The sequence below is a fragment of the Oryctolagus cuniculus genome, chromosome 10 (genome assembly GCF_964237555.1).
Source record: "Oryctolagus cuniculus chromosome 10, mOryCun1.1, whole genome shotgun sequence".
NCBI lineage: Eukaryota > Metazoa > Chordata > Mammalia > Lagomorpha > Leporidae > Oryctolagus > Oryctolagus cuniculus.
The window spans coordinates 21340756-21358170 of NC_091441.1; the positions used below are offsets into that span (position 1 = coordinate 21340756).

The 17415-nt window shown below is 40.2% G+C and overlaps 1 protein-coding gene and 1 long non-coding RNA gene across 5 annotated transcripts in view; one reads left to right on the forward strand and one right to left on the reverse strand.

Moving 5' to 3' along the window:
- Positions 1 to 17415, reverse strand: part of WDR7 (WD repeat domain 7) — a 378155-nt gene that overhangs the window by 85527 nt on the left and 275213 nt on the right. For all 4 annotated transcript variants that reach the window (XM_070050123.1, XM_070050124.1, XM_051851193.2 and 1 more), the window contains 2 exons: positions 15596 to 15745; positions 14901 to 14983 (listed from right to left, as the gene is read on the reverse strand). In XM_070050123.1, coding sequence (XP_069906224.1) covers positions 14901 to 14983; positions 15596 to 15745 — 233 coding nt within the window. The remainder of the gene's footprint in view (positions 1 to 14900; positions 14984 to 15595; positions 15746 to 17415) is intronic.
- The window catches only part of LOC127492285 (uncharacterized), a 30155-nt gene that overhangs the window by 10992 nt on the left and 1748 nt on the right, over positions 1 to 17415 (forward strand). The window contains exon 2 of the long non-coding RNA XR_007921449.2: positions 11605 to 11662. This is a non-coding gene — a long non-coding RNA (uncharacterized lncRNA). The remainder of the gene's footprint in view (positions 1 to 11604; positions 11663 to 17415) is intronic.

The following is a 17415-nucleotide window of genomic DNA, read 5'->3' on the forward strand; positions in this document are numbered from 1 at the left end:
AGACCTATGTCGCTCCAAAGCCAGGAGCCAAGAGCTTCCTCCAGGTCTCCCATGAGGGTTCAGGGGCCCAAGCACTTGGGCCATCTTCTACTGCTTTCCCAGGCCACAGCAGAAAGCTGGATTGGAAGTGGAGCAGCTGGGACTCAAACCGGCACCCACATGAGATGCCAGCACTGTAGGTGGAGGCTTTACCCACTATGCCACAGCACTGGCTCCTAGAGGGATTTCTACTCGTGAGCAAAGAGTAACATCTGTAGTTGTTTATTATCTAAAGTATATCATTAATTGGTTACTATTTTAAAAATTTTACTGGAAGTTAGGATAAGAAGCTGTTTCCATCTCATCATTGTGATCACCATACGGGATAAGAACAAACCATAGGTTTGGAGGAGTTTCTTTAAAAATGAGCTCATACACTGTTCTAAAGTAGAAAGAGCTCATTTCCTTACTGGATTTTAAGTGCCCACTTAGGGTGAACAGAGCTGATTCAGCTTTTCACTCGAAAAGCAAAATCAATCAGTCTGTCTTCCTCACAACAAAGTTTAAGAAAAGGTAAACTACATCTGAAAATAAAGACTTTTAACTCTTCCATCTAGTTCCAAAGTTAAAATACTTATTTTACCTTGGAATTTTTTTTGGGCACCTCCTGAGTCATAGCTCCAACAGTTTCTCAATGACTATTTATTATTTCTTTCAATTATTCCTAGATCCAATTTTGAACAAATTCATACACATTGGACAAAACAAAAACCCACACAAATGAAAAACGGTTCACAAGTGAAAGTTATCTTTTACCACTATTCCCTCCTGCCATCCCAGGGAACCACCAGAAATAGCTTGGAGTGTGTCTTTTCAGATCATTTTTCTCTTCTTATGTACACATGCTCATGCATGAATATTGGTACTCACATACAGCTTACTTTTTCAAAATGCTTTTATTTTATTTCATAGACTGTCCTGCAGCTCTTCTAGTGTCCCTTTTTCTCTTCCACTGATACCTCCCCAGGATAGTAGAAATGGATCAGCCTCACTCTTTGTAATGCCTACATGGCGTGCCCCAGATCCAGCATATCTTAATGAGACAACTGTTAGTAAGCAATGATTTATTCAGAGGATTCATGTGAAGAGAAGTATTTTAATACATAGCACATTTCCTATGGAAAAACATATTAAGAAGATGACTTACAACACAGGTCAGTTGAAAGATCCTCAGTTAAATCCAGCAAAACGAAATACAAAACACTTCAAAATTCCAGGTCAATGCTATTAAAACTCCTCTGATTTACTCATTAAACAAGAGAAAGTTTCACCCCTAGCTCTTTAAAGTCAGTTCTGTCCTTGCCACCACTGCCTTTGATATCTACTGAGAAGTCAGAGTAGTTGAGCCATTAAATAAATTACCCAGTTGTGTACACAGATCGCTTCAGACTCTCTTCATTCTTGGAAATGAAACATGCAATGTGAAGGTATATACAGTATGATTTTTGCAAAGTGATCATTGATTCATTGGTCAGAAATTCACAATAGCATTTAGACAGTATTTCATTCAATGAGAGCTAATTTTGTGTTTGGAAATAAGCATAGAGTCTGGAGTCAGAAGGATTTGTTTGCCAGATAAACATCTACAGTACTCACTTTGAAAACTCACCTAAAGTCTCACCAACTCTCTTCCCTCTTACGCACAATCACCAGTCCAATCATAGCAACTGGACTCTTCTGCGCATCCTGGACAATCTCTTAGGATAGTGCTTGTGACAACTCACAAATCACCTCCCTGTCTTTGCCAAGCCAGCTTCAAGGTCTTGAGGGCAGGGACTGCCTAGCTAGCCAGCTATAACAGAGTAGCCTGCACTGGCCCAGCAAGCAACACAGACAAGACACAAATTAATGTAAACTGAATAAGGGAATGCATTCAAAAACACTTCCTGAAATTTTAAAACATATTTGACTGGAAGATAGAGAATCAAGAGTGACAGAGACACAGAGAGGTCTTCTATTCAATGGTTCAGTAACCAAGTGCACCCAATATCCAGGGCTGAGCCAAGCTGAAGTCAGAAGCCTAGAAGTTCATTAGGTCTCTCACATAGGTGGTAGGAACCCAGCTTCTTGGGCCATCATCTGTTGCCTACCAGGGTATGCATCAGCAGGAATCTGGATTGGAAGGGAACTACGGACTCTGATCTGGGATGCAGGAGTCCCAAGTGGCATCTTAAACCACTGTATCGGTGCCCCCTACCTCTTCTAGGATTTCTTAAGAAGTCACACAAGTGCTTAAAAGTTATTTTACTTTGCTAACTATTTGAACTTCATTTAAAAATTTCTATTTCTCAGGGACTGGCATTATGGTGTAGTAGGTAAAGCTGCCTCCTGAGATGCCAACATCACATGTGGGTGCTGGTTCATGTCCTGACTGCTCCACTTCCAATCCAGCTTCTTGTTAATGGCCTAGAAAAAGCAGTGGAGGATGGCCCAAATGTTTGGGACTCTGCCACTTACATGGGAAATCCTCATGGCTCCTGGCCACCTGGAGAGTGAACCAGTGGATAGAAGATTCTCTCTCTACCTGTCCCTCTCTCTCTCTGGGACTCTGCCTTTCAAAAATAAACAAATAAATCTTTAAAAAATTTCTTTCAGCCCTTAAGGCATTTGTATCTGGCTGAAAAATCCCATGACAGCATTTCAGGCATGGGAAGCGATGACATTGTGGCAAAAAATGACCTACATGAAGGATCTCTGTGAATGAGATACCAGTGGAAAGAAGTGGCCATCAAAGGAGTACTTTTCTCTGAAGGGAGGAGAGAACTTCCACTTTAGTTATGGCCCTATCTAAATAATGATGGAGTTTGTGGACTCAAAAGGTTACCATAGCCTTAGCAGCTCATGACAAGAGCCTTGGGTGATCACTGACGTCATAAATAAGAGTGTCAGTTGTTTTTTTTTTTTTTTTTTTTTTTGACAGGCAGAGTGGACAGTGAGAGAGAGAGACAGAGAGAAAGGTCTTCCTTTTGCCGTTGGTTCACCCTCCAATGGCCGCCGCTGCAGCCGGCGCACCGCGCTGATCCTGGCAGGAGCCAGGAGCCAGGTGCTTTTCCTGGTCTCCCATGGGGTGCAGGGCCCAAGCACCTGGGCCATCCTCCACTGCACTCCCTGGCCATAGCAGAGAGCTGGCCTGGAAGAGGGGCGACCGGGACAGAATCCGGCGCCCCAACCGGGACTAGAACCCGGTGTGCCGGCGCCGCAAGGTGGAGGATTAGCCTATTGAGCCACGGCGCCGGCCCAAGAGTGTCAGTTGTTAAATCAACAACAGGAGTCACTGTGCACTTATTCCCCATGTAAGACCTCTGTCCTTAATGAGTTGTACTATGAGAATTAATGGTAAAACTTGTCTCAAACAATACTTTATATTTTGTGTGTCTGTGTGGGTATAAACTGTTGAAATCTTTACTTAGTATAGAGTTGGTCTTCTATATATAAAGATAATTAAAAATGAATCTTAATGAAGAATGGGATAGGGGAGGGAGTAGGAGAATGGGGGAAGAACCACTATATTCCTAAAGCTGTACCTATGAAATTTGTATATATTAAGTAAAAGCTTTCCAAAAAATAAAAAATGATGTAAAGTACATTATCCAAGAAAAATTCATGAAAAATGGAATTAAAGATAACTTTATTTTGCAAAAAGAAAATAGAAAAAGAAAAAATTCTTATTTCCTGCATGATTGCTTTTTTCTCCCTAATTTTGGAAGTGGATACAGAGAATGGCTATCTATACATTAAACTAAAAGTCAATGAATTAAAATATCTTCTTTTTAAATTAATTCTCAACTTTAATAAACACCACCAAGTATTGTATTTCAAATACTTGTATTTGAAATATTTCTCCATTATATTTCTTACCCATCAGTGAATGAGAATGGATATGATGATTCATCAAAAATGAAAACTAATCAATGATAACAATAAATACCACTGAAGTTCATATTGGCTTCTTGACTTTTCAGTAGGTATACTGAATAGATGATATGCTTTTTAAAAAATAAACTTTATTTATTAGAGCAGTTTTGGGTTACCAGCAAAACTGAGCAGAAAGTATAGAGTTGCTACATTACTCCTATCTCCACTATTAACACCCTACACCACAGTGCTACAGGTTACAATGGATGAACCTACACTGACATATCATCACCACCCAGTGTCCACAGATCACATGAGTTCATTCTTGGTGTTGCCCATTCTATGGGTTCTGACCAATGTATATGCCATAGAGAATAGTTTCACTGCCCTAAACGCTCTCTCCCCCTTGCTCCTGGCAACCACTGTTTTTCTATTGACTTTGTAGTTTTGCCTTTTCCATAATGTCATATGATGAGAATCATATAGTAAGAAGCCTTTTCATATTAGCTTCTTTTACTTAGTAACATGCATTTAAATTTTCTTCATGCGTTTTTTTTTTTAACAGGCAGAGTGGACAGTGAGAGAGAGAGAGAGACAGAGAGAAAGGTCTTCCTTTGGCCGTTGGTTCACCCTCCAATGGCCGGCACATTGCGCTGATCAGAAGCCAGGAGCCAGGTGTTTCTCCTGGTCTCCCATGCGGGTGTAGGGCCCAAGCACTTGGGCCATCCTCCACTATACTCCTGGGCCATAGTAGAGGGCTGGCCTGGAAGAGGGGCAACCGGGACGGAATCCGGCGCCCTGACCGGGACTAGAACCAGGTGTGCCGGTGCCGCAAAGCAGAGGATTACCCTATTGAGCCATGGCGCCAGCCATTCATGTCTTTCCATGGGTTGATAGCTAATTCTTTGTAGTGTCTAAATGTATCATAGATGGCATGCTTTTAAAAACAAAAAAGCACAATAATATATGAAAACCTTGTCTCTAGTTTCCACTTAAATGTTTTTCCACAAAACTTTATCATTATAAAATATTTTATATTTAACAAAACAAATTCTTTGTTTTTCTTAAAATGTTTAACTTATTTTCCATACTAATTGATTTTTTTTGTTCATCAAATATTCTAGTGTAGGATTAGATTTGATAGCTAATTGAAGAGTTTTTAGGAAAACACTGAAAAACTGCAGCATACATATGTACAGACATATCAGGAAATAATTTTTTTTGAATTTTTTATTTATTTTATTTTATTTTTTTGACAGGCAGAGTGGACAGTGACAGAGAAAAAGAGCGAATGGTCTTCCTTTTCCGTTGGTTCACCCCCTAGTGGCCACTGCGGCCAGCGCCCTGCGGCCAGCGCACCACGCTGATCCGAAGGCAGGAGCCAGGTGCTTCTCCTGGTTTCCCATGGGGTGCAGGGCCCAAGGACTTGGGCCATCCTCTACTGCACTCCCGGGCCACAGCAGAGCTGGACAGGAAGAGGAGCGACCGGGACAGAATCTGGCGCCCTGACCAGGACTAGAACTCGGGGTGCTGACGCCACAGGTGGAGGATTAGCCTATTGAGCCGCGGCGCAGGCCAAGGAAAGAAATTTTAACGTGCTTCAAATTTATTATGAGATAATTTTTGGGAATATGTTGAATAATTAGTCATGAGAAAGGTAGTTACTATTCTTAAAATTATTCTATTTTGAGCTGAATCTTTCCACTGTTACTAGGCACTAGAAGCCCCCTGTTTTTATTTGTTTGAAAGGCAGAGTTACAGAAAGGCAAAGGCAGAGAGAGAGAGAGAGAGAGAGAGCACTTTCATCCACTGGTTCACTCCCTAGATGGCCACAACAGCCAGGGCTGGGTTAGGCTGCAGCCAGGAGCCTGGAAATTCTTGGTCTCCCACATGAGTGCAGGGGCAGAGGCCCCCTGTTTCCTAGAGGAGGACACTGAAGCACGGGATGAGACCAAGGCTGGGGAACAATAGGTGTGGCAGACAGGAGCCTCCACCTTCTAGAATTGCTTCCTGCAGGCCTGGAAATAGCTTACAGTTGCACTGCTCAAGCTCTCTTGTTAGCTTTAAGGTGTTATTTGCTCTTTTCACTTTCATCTTATCAAGTATAGCTGAGTTTTCCAGTCCTATAGGGCATGAGATATCACAAGCGGAAGCAAACAGGAGAATCCATCTGATGTCCATCAAGTCTGGTATCAAAGAGATAAGCAAAAACATAAAGCAATGCCACTCTCCTCATTTGTTTTGTGTTAGAAAATAAAATGCCATTATAATTAACCCTGAATAAATTAAAAATCTCTGAGGGCCTGCATTTGGCCTAGAGGTTGAGATGCCTGGGTTTGATTCCTGCCTCTGGATCCTGACTGCAGTTTCCTGCTAACACAGACCCTGGGAGGCATCAGTGATGGCTTAAGTCAATGGATCCCCATCATCCACAAGGAAACTGGGATTGAATCCCAGGTCCTGGCTTTGGCCTGGCCCAGCCCTTGCCACTGAGCATTTTGGACAAGTGCCATTGGAGGGGGGCTGCTCTCTTTTTCTGTGTCTCAAGTAAAAATTTAAATAAAAAATTCCCAAATTAACAAATTAAATTTTTAACAAGGAAAATACTGATAGTTATAACCCATATCATAAAAATGTTCTTTGGCTCATAAGTTTTTTTTTCTTTTTTCTTTCTTTCTTTCTTTTTTTTTTTTTTTTTTTTTTGGACAGGCAGAGTGGACAGTGAGAGAAAGAGAGACAGAGAGAAAGGTCTTCCTTTATTGCCGTTGGTTCACCCTCCAGTGGCCACTATGGCCGACATGCTGTGGCCGGTGCACCGCGCTGATCCGATGGCAGGAGCCAGGTATCTATCCTGGTTTCCCATGGGGTGCAGGGCCCAAAGACTTGGGCCATCCTCCACTGTACTCCCTGGCCACAGCAGAGAGCTGGCCTGGAAGAGGGGCAACCGGGACAGAATCCGGCGCCCCGACTGGGACTAGAACCCGGTGTGCCGGCGCCGCAAGGTGGAGGATTAGCCTAGGGAGCCGCGGCGCTGGCGCTCCTTAACTTTTTAAGAGTATAAATGAGTCCTAAAACTAAAGAGGTTGAGAATTTTTCGCTTAGGGTCTTAAGTCTTTGAAAAAACAGACTTTATATATGCTGTATTTACATACAAGTGTGTATACACACAAATAGTTTATTTGTATGTATATTTTAAGGTATATGTAATATAAATAGTATATATATTTTAATATATATGCTGTATATATATTTTAAGATATATACATCATTAGATTTCATACATACTGTGTTTTGGGAACTTACACATATTCTTTATCATTGAGAAGCTGGTTTCCATGAAACAAAAGCAAGCTAAACACTTACTGAGTTCTTAGCATTGCTGAGACTCTGGGTTAACTGTGGAATCCACAGGAGGAGACGGGTCTGGGCAGAAGCATCTGAGAGTTACAGAAGGGAAAGCTGGGGTAACAGAAGTAACCGAGCGTGGGTGGGAGGAACAGGCCTAAAGTGTTGTCCTTTGTTCCAGGTGGAGACCCTCTGGATCCTCACTGATAGAACAGCTTTGCATTTATTCATTCAACAGTTAAGGTTGCTTGGAATATAAGGGGACTTTATTCATAATAAGTCCCTGTTCTTAAGGGGCTTAACAAACACAAAACAGAAACAAGAGGAGTTCAGATGATAAAATTCTATGAAGCTAAGAAGGTAATGTGACAATGATGGCAAGGGGCCTACTGCAGAGAGGGAGGCCAGGGGAGGTTGACCGGAAGGACAAGAGCAAGCAGGTTGGGTCCTTACATGGAGGATGCCCACTATCAACCTTGGAAATAGTAAGAACAGAAGTCTTGCTGGAGGAATAAGCTTGTCCTCGGGCCAGGAACAGAAGAAAGACCAACGTACCCTGAGCATAGTGAATTTAGAATGCAATTTGAAGAATGCAGATCTGAGACACTTAGTAAGACACCTGCTACGATGTGAGTTCTACTTGGTAGGCACATTTGCTGCCTGCTTTTGTGCATAATGATTCTTTGCTTAACATCAAAACCCCATGGTTTTTTCAGAGTCAATGGGATTTGAGGAGAGTCAGGAACCCCTAGAAAATTAAGGACCTTTTAAAAGGAACAGAATAAATTTCAGGACTTATTGAGTCACAAAATCGTAATCCCTGGTCTTCCTGAGTTCTAGTCTGCCTTCTCCTCAAGTGCTGGAGCCAAGGGAAGGTTATGACTTTGGGTTATGGTGGATGCAGAAAGCAAATGAGGTTTAAGAAAGAAGAAATATTTCATATTTCCATACCACAAAGAATTTCACTAAACCAGTGTTCTCAACAGAGTGGTCTGTGGACTCCGTTAGCCATATGTTCCTATGAAAAGCACATGATGTCAAAACTCTCTTCATAAAAATACTGAGATGTAATTTGATATTTTTTGTTGTGTTGACTTTGTACTGGTGATTGGAAAGCAGTGACAGGAAAAGCTGCTGGCCTCTTCACTAAAACCAATTTAAAGGCACAGAAATGTAGTAGGAGTCACTTCACTTCATTGCTATGCACAGGTAGTAAAAAAAACAGCAACATTATGTACAAAATGGGATAGGCACACAAAGCAGTTCTGCCCACTGCAATGTCATCCTTGCCTCCGAGAAAAACACATGGAAGGAGCCACAGGACGAATCACCTGCTCTCCTCCGGGAACACGATTACTGAGAAACAAACCACGGTTATTTGGATCTGGATATTTGGGAGACATCTGAAAATGAAACAGTCAGCCTGTTCAGAAACACAACTGACAAAATTTGTCAATGATAAAATTCAAACTTCCAAGTAAAAACCAGAACTTTGAAAAACTATTTGACTTCTCAAGACTGATGAACTTTTTTGAGGAGATTAACAGTAATATTAGCAAAATGTGAGAGTTTGGCGAGGACTGTAAGGTGACAATATCTGAACAACCTATGTAACTCAGTGAACTAGTGTTTTCCAAGGGTCAATACATAATGTTAGAAAATCACTGGCCGGTGAAAGACCCATTCAAAGTGCAGGACACAAGGTTGAATTAAACATAACAAAATGAAAAGTTCAGATGACTGAGAGTCCACTTTGCAACTAACCTTCAAAAAGCAACCACATGCTGAGCTTTGGTGTGGTATCAAAGAAGATACAGAATTATCTGAAAAAGCAATTAAACAGTCTGCTCCTTGTCAGCAACATATTTTAGTGAGGCCAGATTTTCATCAAATACTTCAAACAAAACAACATAGTGCAACAGACATCCAGACATAAAAATCTCACCTGTTTTCTTAAGCCAGACTTTAAAGAAATCTGCGAAAATCTAAATTTAAAATGCTTGGTTTTAATTCCTAATATACTAAAAATCTAAACATAAAATTTTCATCAATAAAAACTCTTTCAATTCTTCAATTTTTATGAGATCCTGAGGCTAGAAAGTTAGAGAACCATCACCTCAAAGACTGAAAAGCATTTGACAATCAAAAAATTGTAACCAGAGCAGTAAGAGAGAGCCTAACAGTAGGGTCAAAAATCAGATTCCAGCAGTTCATGGGGGCAGAAGTAACCAAATGGACAAAGTACTGGCTCCTTTTTCTGAACAACGGGAGATAAGAGATGGGCAGCAGGTAAAGGAAGGGTTTTTAAGTGAGAGACAATAAAGCCTCCAGAAAGTGATGCCACAGGGAAGTAGTCCACGAAGAAATGAGGTAAGTGTTAAGGTGATGGAATGCTAATTATCCTGAGACTGTTCTGAACATTACCCAACACATGTATGAATCAAAACATCAGACTGTATCTCATAAAGATGCACAAATATCATGTGTCAATCAAAAGAATACAGCAGAGTAAGATAAAAAATATATAGTCGGCTTTCAATATTGGAAAAATAAAAAGGTGAGAGAAGGTTTCACTAAAGAGCCAGGTCTGAGAGGAGGTGGGAGAGGACGGAGGGAAGGATGAAGAGCAAGAGGCCTGGAAGTCTTCACTGGTCATCTGTGTCCCTGACCTCTGCCTGTGCGATAGTGCCTGGGAAAGCTGCCGAGAAAAACCAGGGTCAGCATGAAAAAAGTTCTGCAGTCTGCCCATCTGTAGGACGAAGGACAGAGGTACGGGACTCCTAAGAGAAGGTCCCTTTCAGATTCAAAATTCTACAGCCTATAATTCTATAAAAACCATGCGGCAAGGTCACTGTTTATGTGAAATAACTGGTGCCATTTATTATGTTGAAATTAAGGACTAAACACATGAAAAGGCATAGCTGGTATCATTATTCAACCACAGTTATTGAGCGCCCACATTGAGTGTTCATATTTTTTAAACTAAAAATGGAAGAGTCCAACAAAGGATTTCTTTTGAATCTGTGCATTTATTTGACAGGTCTTTAAAAAACATAAAAATTAAGTCACTCTTAGTTATACATCAAATAAATTGCCTCAACCTAAAAACAATACAAGTACGTGGAATAAGGACCTATCTGAGAACTCAGAGGCAAGTGGTCTTTGGCCAAATGGAGCTACTACTTGTGATAGGGCACTTTAAAAAAATGAAGACAAAACCCCCCTCCATCAAGCTACAGATAATATATGTGATTCTGCCGTTGTAAGTAACTAAAAATCACACTCAAAGGCATAATTCATCTTTGCTATTAAAAATATGGAAATCATCCAACTCTTACATATATCATATTTTCTCATCAAATTCAATTCACTTAAAGCATCACTTAGCCTTTTTTGTGTGTGTATTATGTGATTACTAGTCTTTAAGAACATAATAGTTTTACCCTTAAATATTGCACCTATTATATTTTCATAAGTTTTTAAACTTCATTTCTAATTGAATTTTCATCATAGCTTTTAAGAGCTTCAGTTTCCCTTATGTTAGTTGAAAATATTTTTACAAAACAAATAACCATCTGTTCCTTTTGGAACATATATGTATCACTAAAGAGTGCTTTTCTCTACTACTTCCTATATAGTTCTGTAAACATCTGTATAGCATATACCAAAAGTACGGCTCTACACTTTCCTATTTTTTGTCAGTGCAATCTAGTATAAAGTAGGTCAGTGTTGATATGATAATTGAATGAAGAATACATAATCAAACTGAATCTAACATGACACACTCAGTATTTACCGGTCTATTGTGTGAGGGACTTTACAAGTAGATTTAAGTTCAGTAACACAGCAACTTGCAACTAAATTTTAATAATGAATTCTTGGGGCCAGCGCCATGGCTCACTTGGTTAATCCTCTGCCTATGGCACCGGCATTCCATAAGGGTGCCGGGTTCTAGTCCCAGATGCTCCTCTTCCAGTCCAGCTCTCTGCTGTGGCCTGGGAAGGCAGTGGAGGATGGCCCAAGTGCTTGGGCACCTGCACCTGCATGGGAGACCAGGAGGAAGCACCTGGCTCCTGGCTTCAGATAGGCATAGTGTGCCAGCTGTAGTGGCCATTTGGGGGGTGAACCAACGGAAGGAAGACCTTTCTCTCTCTATCTCTCTCTCACTAACTCTGCCTGTCAAATAAAGAAAAAAAAAATGAATTCTTAAAGACAGTTCAGTGATGTTTATCTGCCTAAGCCTGAAAAGGAGCTAACTCTTACTTTCTTTGTAACCACGGTATTTTTAACTGAAGCTATATTATTTATATACCAGGTAATTAAATGTAAATTACTCAGAATCCTCTGACCTTCTGCCCTTAACAGCAATGACCTAGAGTGCTGCCCGATGCCCTTCTGAAGATCACCCAGCAGACGGATGAAGGTAAAGCAAAGGCCAGTGAGTTGGCAGAGCATCTACAGAAATTCATTCTTAAATGTTACCTGTTTTACTTCTTCCACTGCTTCTTCATATACACAAAATTAATTCAGGGTTGCAACAATCCTGCTGCCAGTATATCTATGTTCTAACTACCATTCAGCATAAGTTACAAGCTTGTTCTATTAATCGTCCTTCTGTGTTTACGACTGATTCCCAAACAAGAAGTCCTGTGTGGCTGGCTTCTATCTTCCCAGCTCTCAGTCCCCATTGCTCTTCAACAATGGACAAACTTTCCATGTGAAATTCCATGCCCTGGCATGACACTCGACTTCCATGCTCAGCCTCAGTTGCAGTCACCCTTTCACACAGCATTTATCAAACTCACTGGGTGTTTTTGTGCCTCCGAACGTTCACTCCAAATGCTGGCAGGTCTGGCTGCCTGTGCAATTCAGGATGAAACACACCTGTTTGCTCTGCAAAGCCCACCGCTACAACTCTTCTGTGAAGCTTTCCCAGAACCCACTACTGACCACCCCCACCCCCTACCCCAGCCCCTCAGAGGACAACCTCCCCTCTGCACTGGCAGCCCCTTTTAGCAAAACATTTCTACAGATAATATATTCATCGGCCCTCTCCTTTGTGAAGCTTTTTCAGACTCCGATATGCCAATTATGCCCCGCATTGACGGCCCCATTTGGTCCCTGGGATGCACATAACACAGGAGCTGGCCTCATCTGTGTCTGTATATCTAACTCCCCTCTTAGACTCCAGGCTCCTTGAGAATATCACCTTATTCATCACCACTTCCCCAGGGCCTACCTGAGGCACGGTAAGTGTGCAATGAATGTGATTAAATTAATAAACAAAATAAAACTGCTTTCTGCCAAATCAGAAAAACTGTATACTGAGGATTCATTCAAGGAAGACAAATGCCTCCTTAACATTCATGCAGAATCCTAGTCCGCAGCTGTTAAACAGTAGCAAACCAAAGCGGACGGCAGCCGACTCAGGACTGAGGCTGCTGCTCCCAGAGATGGCAGGCCTCCAGCAAAGCGGGAAACAGGCCTTTAAACACTGAACAATTCACTCACATGAACTCCAGGAAGCTTATTTGCACAGCAGCGCCTGGTGCTATAGAGGACACTGTGAGCATTCAGTAGGGTAAGCCCCAACAGAACTGCTTCCTCACCACCTCCACCTGTCACAAACACTGTGCATTTTAATATAGACATTTGCAAAGAGAATATTCAGCTAGGAAGGTAAAAGCTACATGTATTCTTAAAATCAGTTAATTGCATGAGTGATTAAATATATACAAATTTTAACATGAAGAACCTAAAGAAGAATTAATGCAGCACAATATTAAAAATTATTATACTAGGACTGGCGCTGTGGTGTAGCAGGTAAAGCCGCTGCCTGTAGTGCCTGGTATCCCATATGGGCACCAGTTTGAGTCCTGGCTGCTCTACTTCGTATTCAGCTCCCTGCTAATGTGCCTGGGAAAGCAGTGGAAGATGGCCCAAGTGCTTGGGCCCCCATACCCATGTGGGAGACGAGGAAAAAGCTCCGGGTTCCTGGCTTCAATCTGGCCCAGCTTTAGACGCTGCGGCCATTTGGGGAGAGAGAGAATCAGCGAATAGAAGATCTCTCTGTCTCTCCCTCTTGCTCTGTAACTCTGCCTTTCAAATAAAATAAATAAATCTTAAAAAAATTACTGTATACTGATTTGTCTAATCAACATCACAAGGAAGAATGCACCTGTATGGTACAGCATATATTAAAAAAAATCTATGTTCACATTTTTACTTTTTGATGGTATAAGTCAGAAACTGCAAAGTAGAGAGGCTAGGATAAAAAGTCCTATTGTAAAAGTAGAAAAAAGTGTAGCAGCAGGGACTTGAATTGGCACTCATAAGGGATGCTGGCATCACAGCTGGCAGCTTTACCCACTACACCACAATGCTGGCTCCTGTTCTTACATTTTTACATTTAAAATTCTTCATATCATAGGGGCCGGCATTGTGGCACAGTGGGTTAAGCCACTGCCTGTGATACCGGCATTCCATATGGGCACCGGTTTGAGTTCCAGCTCTCCACTTCAGATCCAGCTTCCTGCTAATGTGCCTGGGAAAGCAGTGGAAGATGGCCCAGGCCCTTGGGCCTCTGCAGCCATGTGGAAGATTTGGAGGAAGCTCCTGGCTCCTGTTTTCAGACTGGGCCAGCCCTGGCTGTTGCAACCATTTGGGGAGTGAACCAGCTGATGAAAGATCTCTCTTTCTCTTTCTCTTTCTGCTTCTCTCTCTCTTTCTGCAACTCTGCTTTTCAAATAAGTAAATAAATAAATCTTTAAAAATCTTCATATAATAACAGTTACATGCTATGCAAAACATACACAATTCTTTCAGTTGGATGTGACATATGTAACATTGTTGCTATGGATTGGACAGTAGTTTGAGTGTCCTCCTAAAGTCCCCTGTAAAATCATCTTGGTCCCCAAAGTGCCTTCGGGAAGTTATTAGATTGGATTAGGTTGTTAGGGTTTGGGTGGAGTGCTGAGATTGAACATGGTGGTTTCACAAGGGGACACAGAGGCATGTGTGCTCCCTGTTGCCACGGGATTCTCTGCATGGCCTGGGGACCCTGCCAGAGGAGCGCAATCATCAGAAGCAGAACCAGTCTTGGACTGTGAACCTCCAGAACCAAGAGCTGAGATACACTCCTTCCACGAGGAGCAGCCTGCATCGGGTGTTTAGTTATCGTGATGGAAGCTAACACATCTGTTGTTGAGTTGTAAAGCTTTTTGGCTCCTTTTGCTGCCTTCTTATAGGGAAAACACCTATACTTAACACAAATAATGGCCTTTATATTAAAAATAAAATTTACCAGTGAAAATGTGGCACAAAGATTCCTACTGGCTGAAAAGCGCATCTTCTTCCCTGCGTCAGAGGTTTCCTAACTCCATTTTGTAATGTACATAATCATTGAGTAACAGAAATAAAAACACACATTCAATACATGCTGTGTCTTACTCATTTTTTAAGTTTTGAGTAAAATGTCTCCAGACTCACTTTCAAACAGTTGGTTCTACTATATTCGTGGTTTTTTTTTTTTTTTTTCAGAAAATAATCAGATACTAATTAATTATAATTGGATTTCTGAGGAAGATTTCCAACAAAACCCCACCTCGTTTTCTAAAAATATGTTACTGAAAATTGTTTTGCATGCTGTTGAAGGTTATTACCTGCAGATGGCTGGGAAACACTCCTGAAGACCTTTCTTTTTAACTAAGGATCCTTCAAGGCAGTACATAATGATGTCCATAACCTTTGGCAAAAAAGACATGGATCTAAAATTAATCTCAAGTAGGTAATTTTCCAGAATTTAAAGGATTAACATTTGCCTATGAAAATTCTAAATAGTTTGACGTTAGTCTTTAGAGTGAGACAAGAGCAGTTTCAAATGTACATAGGCTACGTGGTATCCTTTCTCTTACCTATAAAAACATTAAATGGTAGTGTAATAAAATAAAGAGAACAGACTTGTTTATTTTAAGGTGAATGCAGACATATGTACAGTGTAACTAGCTTTTATTTAACAATACACATTTTGTTTTATTTATAATGAAAGATCTAGGAGAACATAATCTTTAAAATTTACTCTAATACAGAGCAATTCCATGTGAATGGTGAATAGACATAGCAATCATTTTGATTTTTGAGGAAATTTAATTAATGTCTCCAGAAATGGCACAAAAGTTAATTCATTTTAGTTCTCTCTCTCTCTCTCACACATACACACACACACACACAGACTCTCTCCCCTTCTGTCTCTACGCATGTTTTAGAGATGCCACAAGTAAATACACTGATTAATATTACTGCAGTAGATTATTTAATTCAGAATACTGATGCATCATTTGAAGTAGGATATTCTTACCTCCACAAGAAGATCCACAACATCTGTGGGCATCTTTTCAATTAGAATTTCAATGACTCTCAGGATTTCCCCTTTAGCTCGTGCAAGAGTTGTGGTGTGCATATTCTGTTGTGACTGGGTATTTGCTGCAAGAGCTGTATGTCTGTGCACCTATGAAAACATTTCCATGCTGTAGATACGACTGACTGCTGACACACTTTTACATTTCTAGCCACTGGTTTATTTATTTTATTTTATTTATTTATTGTTTTTCACTTACTAAAACAATAGGAAAAATAAATAATAAACAAATAGAAACCTATTGAGGTGAGTAAGGAAACACTTTTGGTTGCAGAAAAGTACCTAGTAAAATAAAAACTCAGAAAATATTGTTTAACAAAATTCTTTAAGTTCCTGAGCATTATTTGAGGCCTAACTACAATTATTACTGTGACATTTTTAAAAAGAAACAAGCTGAAGATTTGTGAATTTGGTACTTTTAGGTACTGAGGTGTGTAGCAGTTAGGAGATACCCGGAAGTGTCAGATACAATCCCTACTCTCAAGTAACAACGGTAAATGATACACATACAAAGGTACTTCAAAAAGTTCAAGGAAAGTATAATTAAAAGATAAATTTACTTTGGTGAAAAGATATAAATATTGAGAGCCATGCATATGACTATAACACTGTGTCCCAGCCACTATTCTAGGCAATTTACCATCAAGTTGAGAAATCGAAATGAAATTGGATCCAAAAATTAGTACAAATCCAGTGTGATTTCTTTTTCCTATACAAAATGTAAGCTTTACAGTTCAGAGAAAAAAGAGCTGGCACTATATTGGTCACAGAATGGTGGATAGATGAGTTTCATACAGGACAGTGATAATAGTCACAAGTAGTATTTTACTTAAAATATTGTATAATTAAAAAGTGAAGTGGAGAATTTGTTTTTAAAAGGTATAAATATGGACTGTTACATTAAAATATTTTGAAAATTACCTTTCAGCCAGAAGCTGGTGCAGAATTAATCCAAAGCATGAATATTTTAAGAATTCATTTAAAAATACTCATGTATTAATGGTACAGATTAGATTTAAAGACACTATTAATATAAGCACATATCAGATTAATGTATGGCTTAGTTAGTATATTCAATATTACTAGCTGTGTATACGTCACTGATAGGAAAAATGGATAAAAATATTTCCAAAGCTAATAAAACTATTCATCTAGATATACACACATATCCCCAAACATTCACAAGACATACAAGTCTATGTATATTTTTGACATAATGGATTCTTACTATAAAACTGGGCACTTAAGAAAAGCACATATCCTTAGTCTACAGATTTATTTTAGACATGAATCCAAAGTCTTACTGCCTTCATAAGCTACACAAACTGCCAGCAAGACCTTCCTTCCTTCTTCCCAGCTACCCCCAAGTCACAGATATTTACAGCACTTCTATTAGGGATGGCTCTGGGGCACACCCAGGCCCAGTAGGTTTCACGTTATCAGGGTAGACTTAGTGGTATTTATTTTGTGTTTTAAAAATTCATCATTGCTACAGGAAAAACAACTCAGAGCCATTCCCTAGGGACATGGAATCTGCATATTATTCATGCAGAAATGGGACAAACTTTTAAAAAAATTTAGGAGCTTATCATCCTTTCCTTTTTCTCCCACTACTAAGACCTACAGCAGAGATCCTATAATTGGTTCATTGTTCTTTACTAGTTTTTCAGTTAGATGTGGGCAATTAGTTAGAACACTAAGAATGTGGGAATCAATCGGCATTCAAGTCTTTATCTGTGACATGTAATAGGAAAAACAAT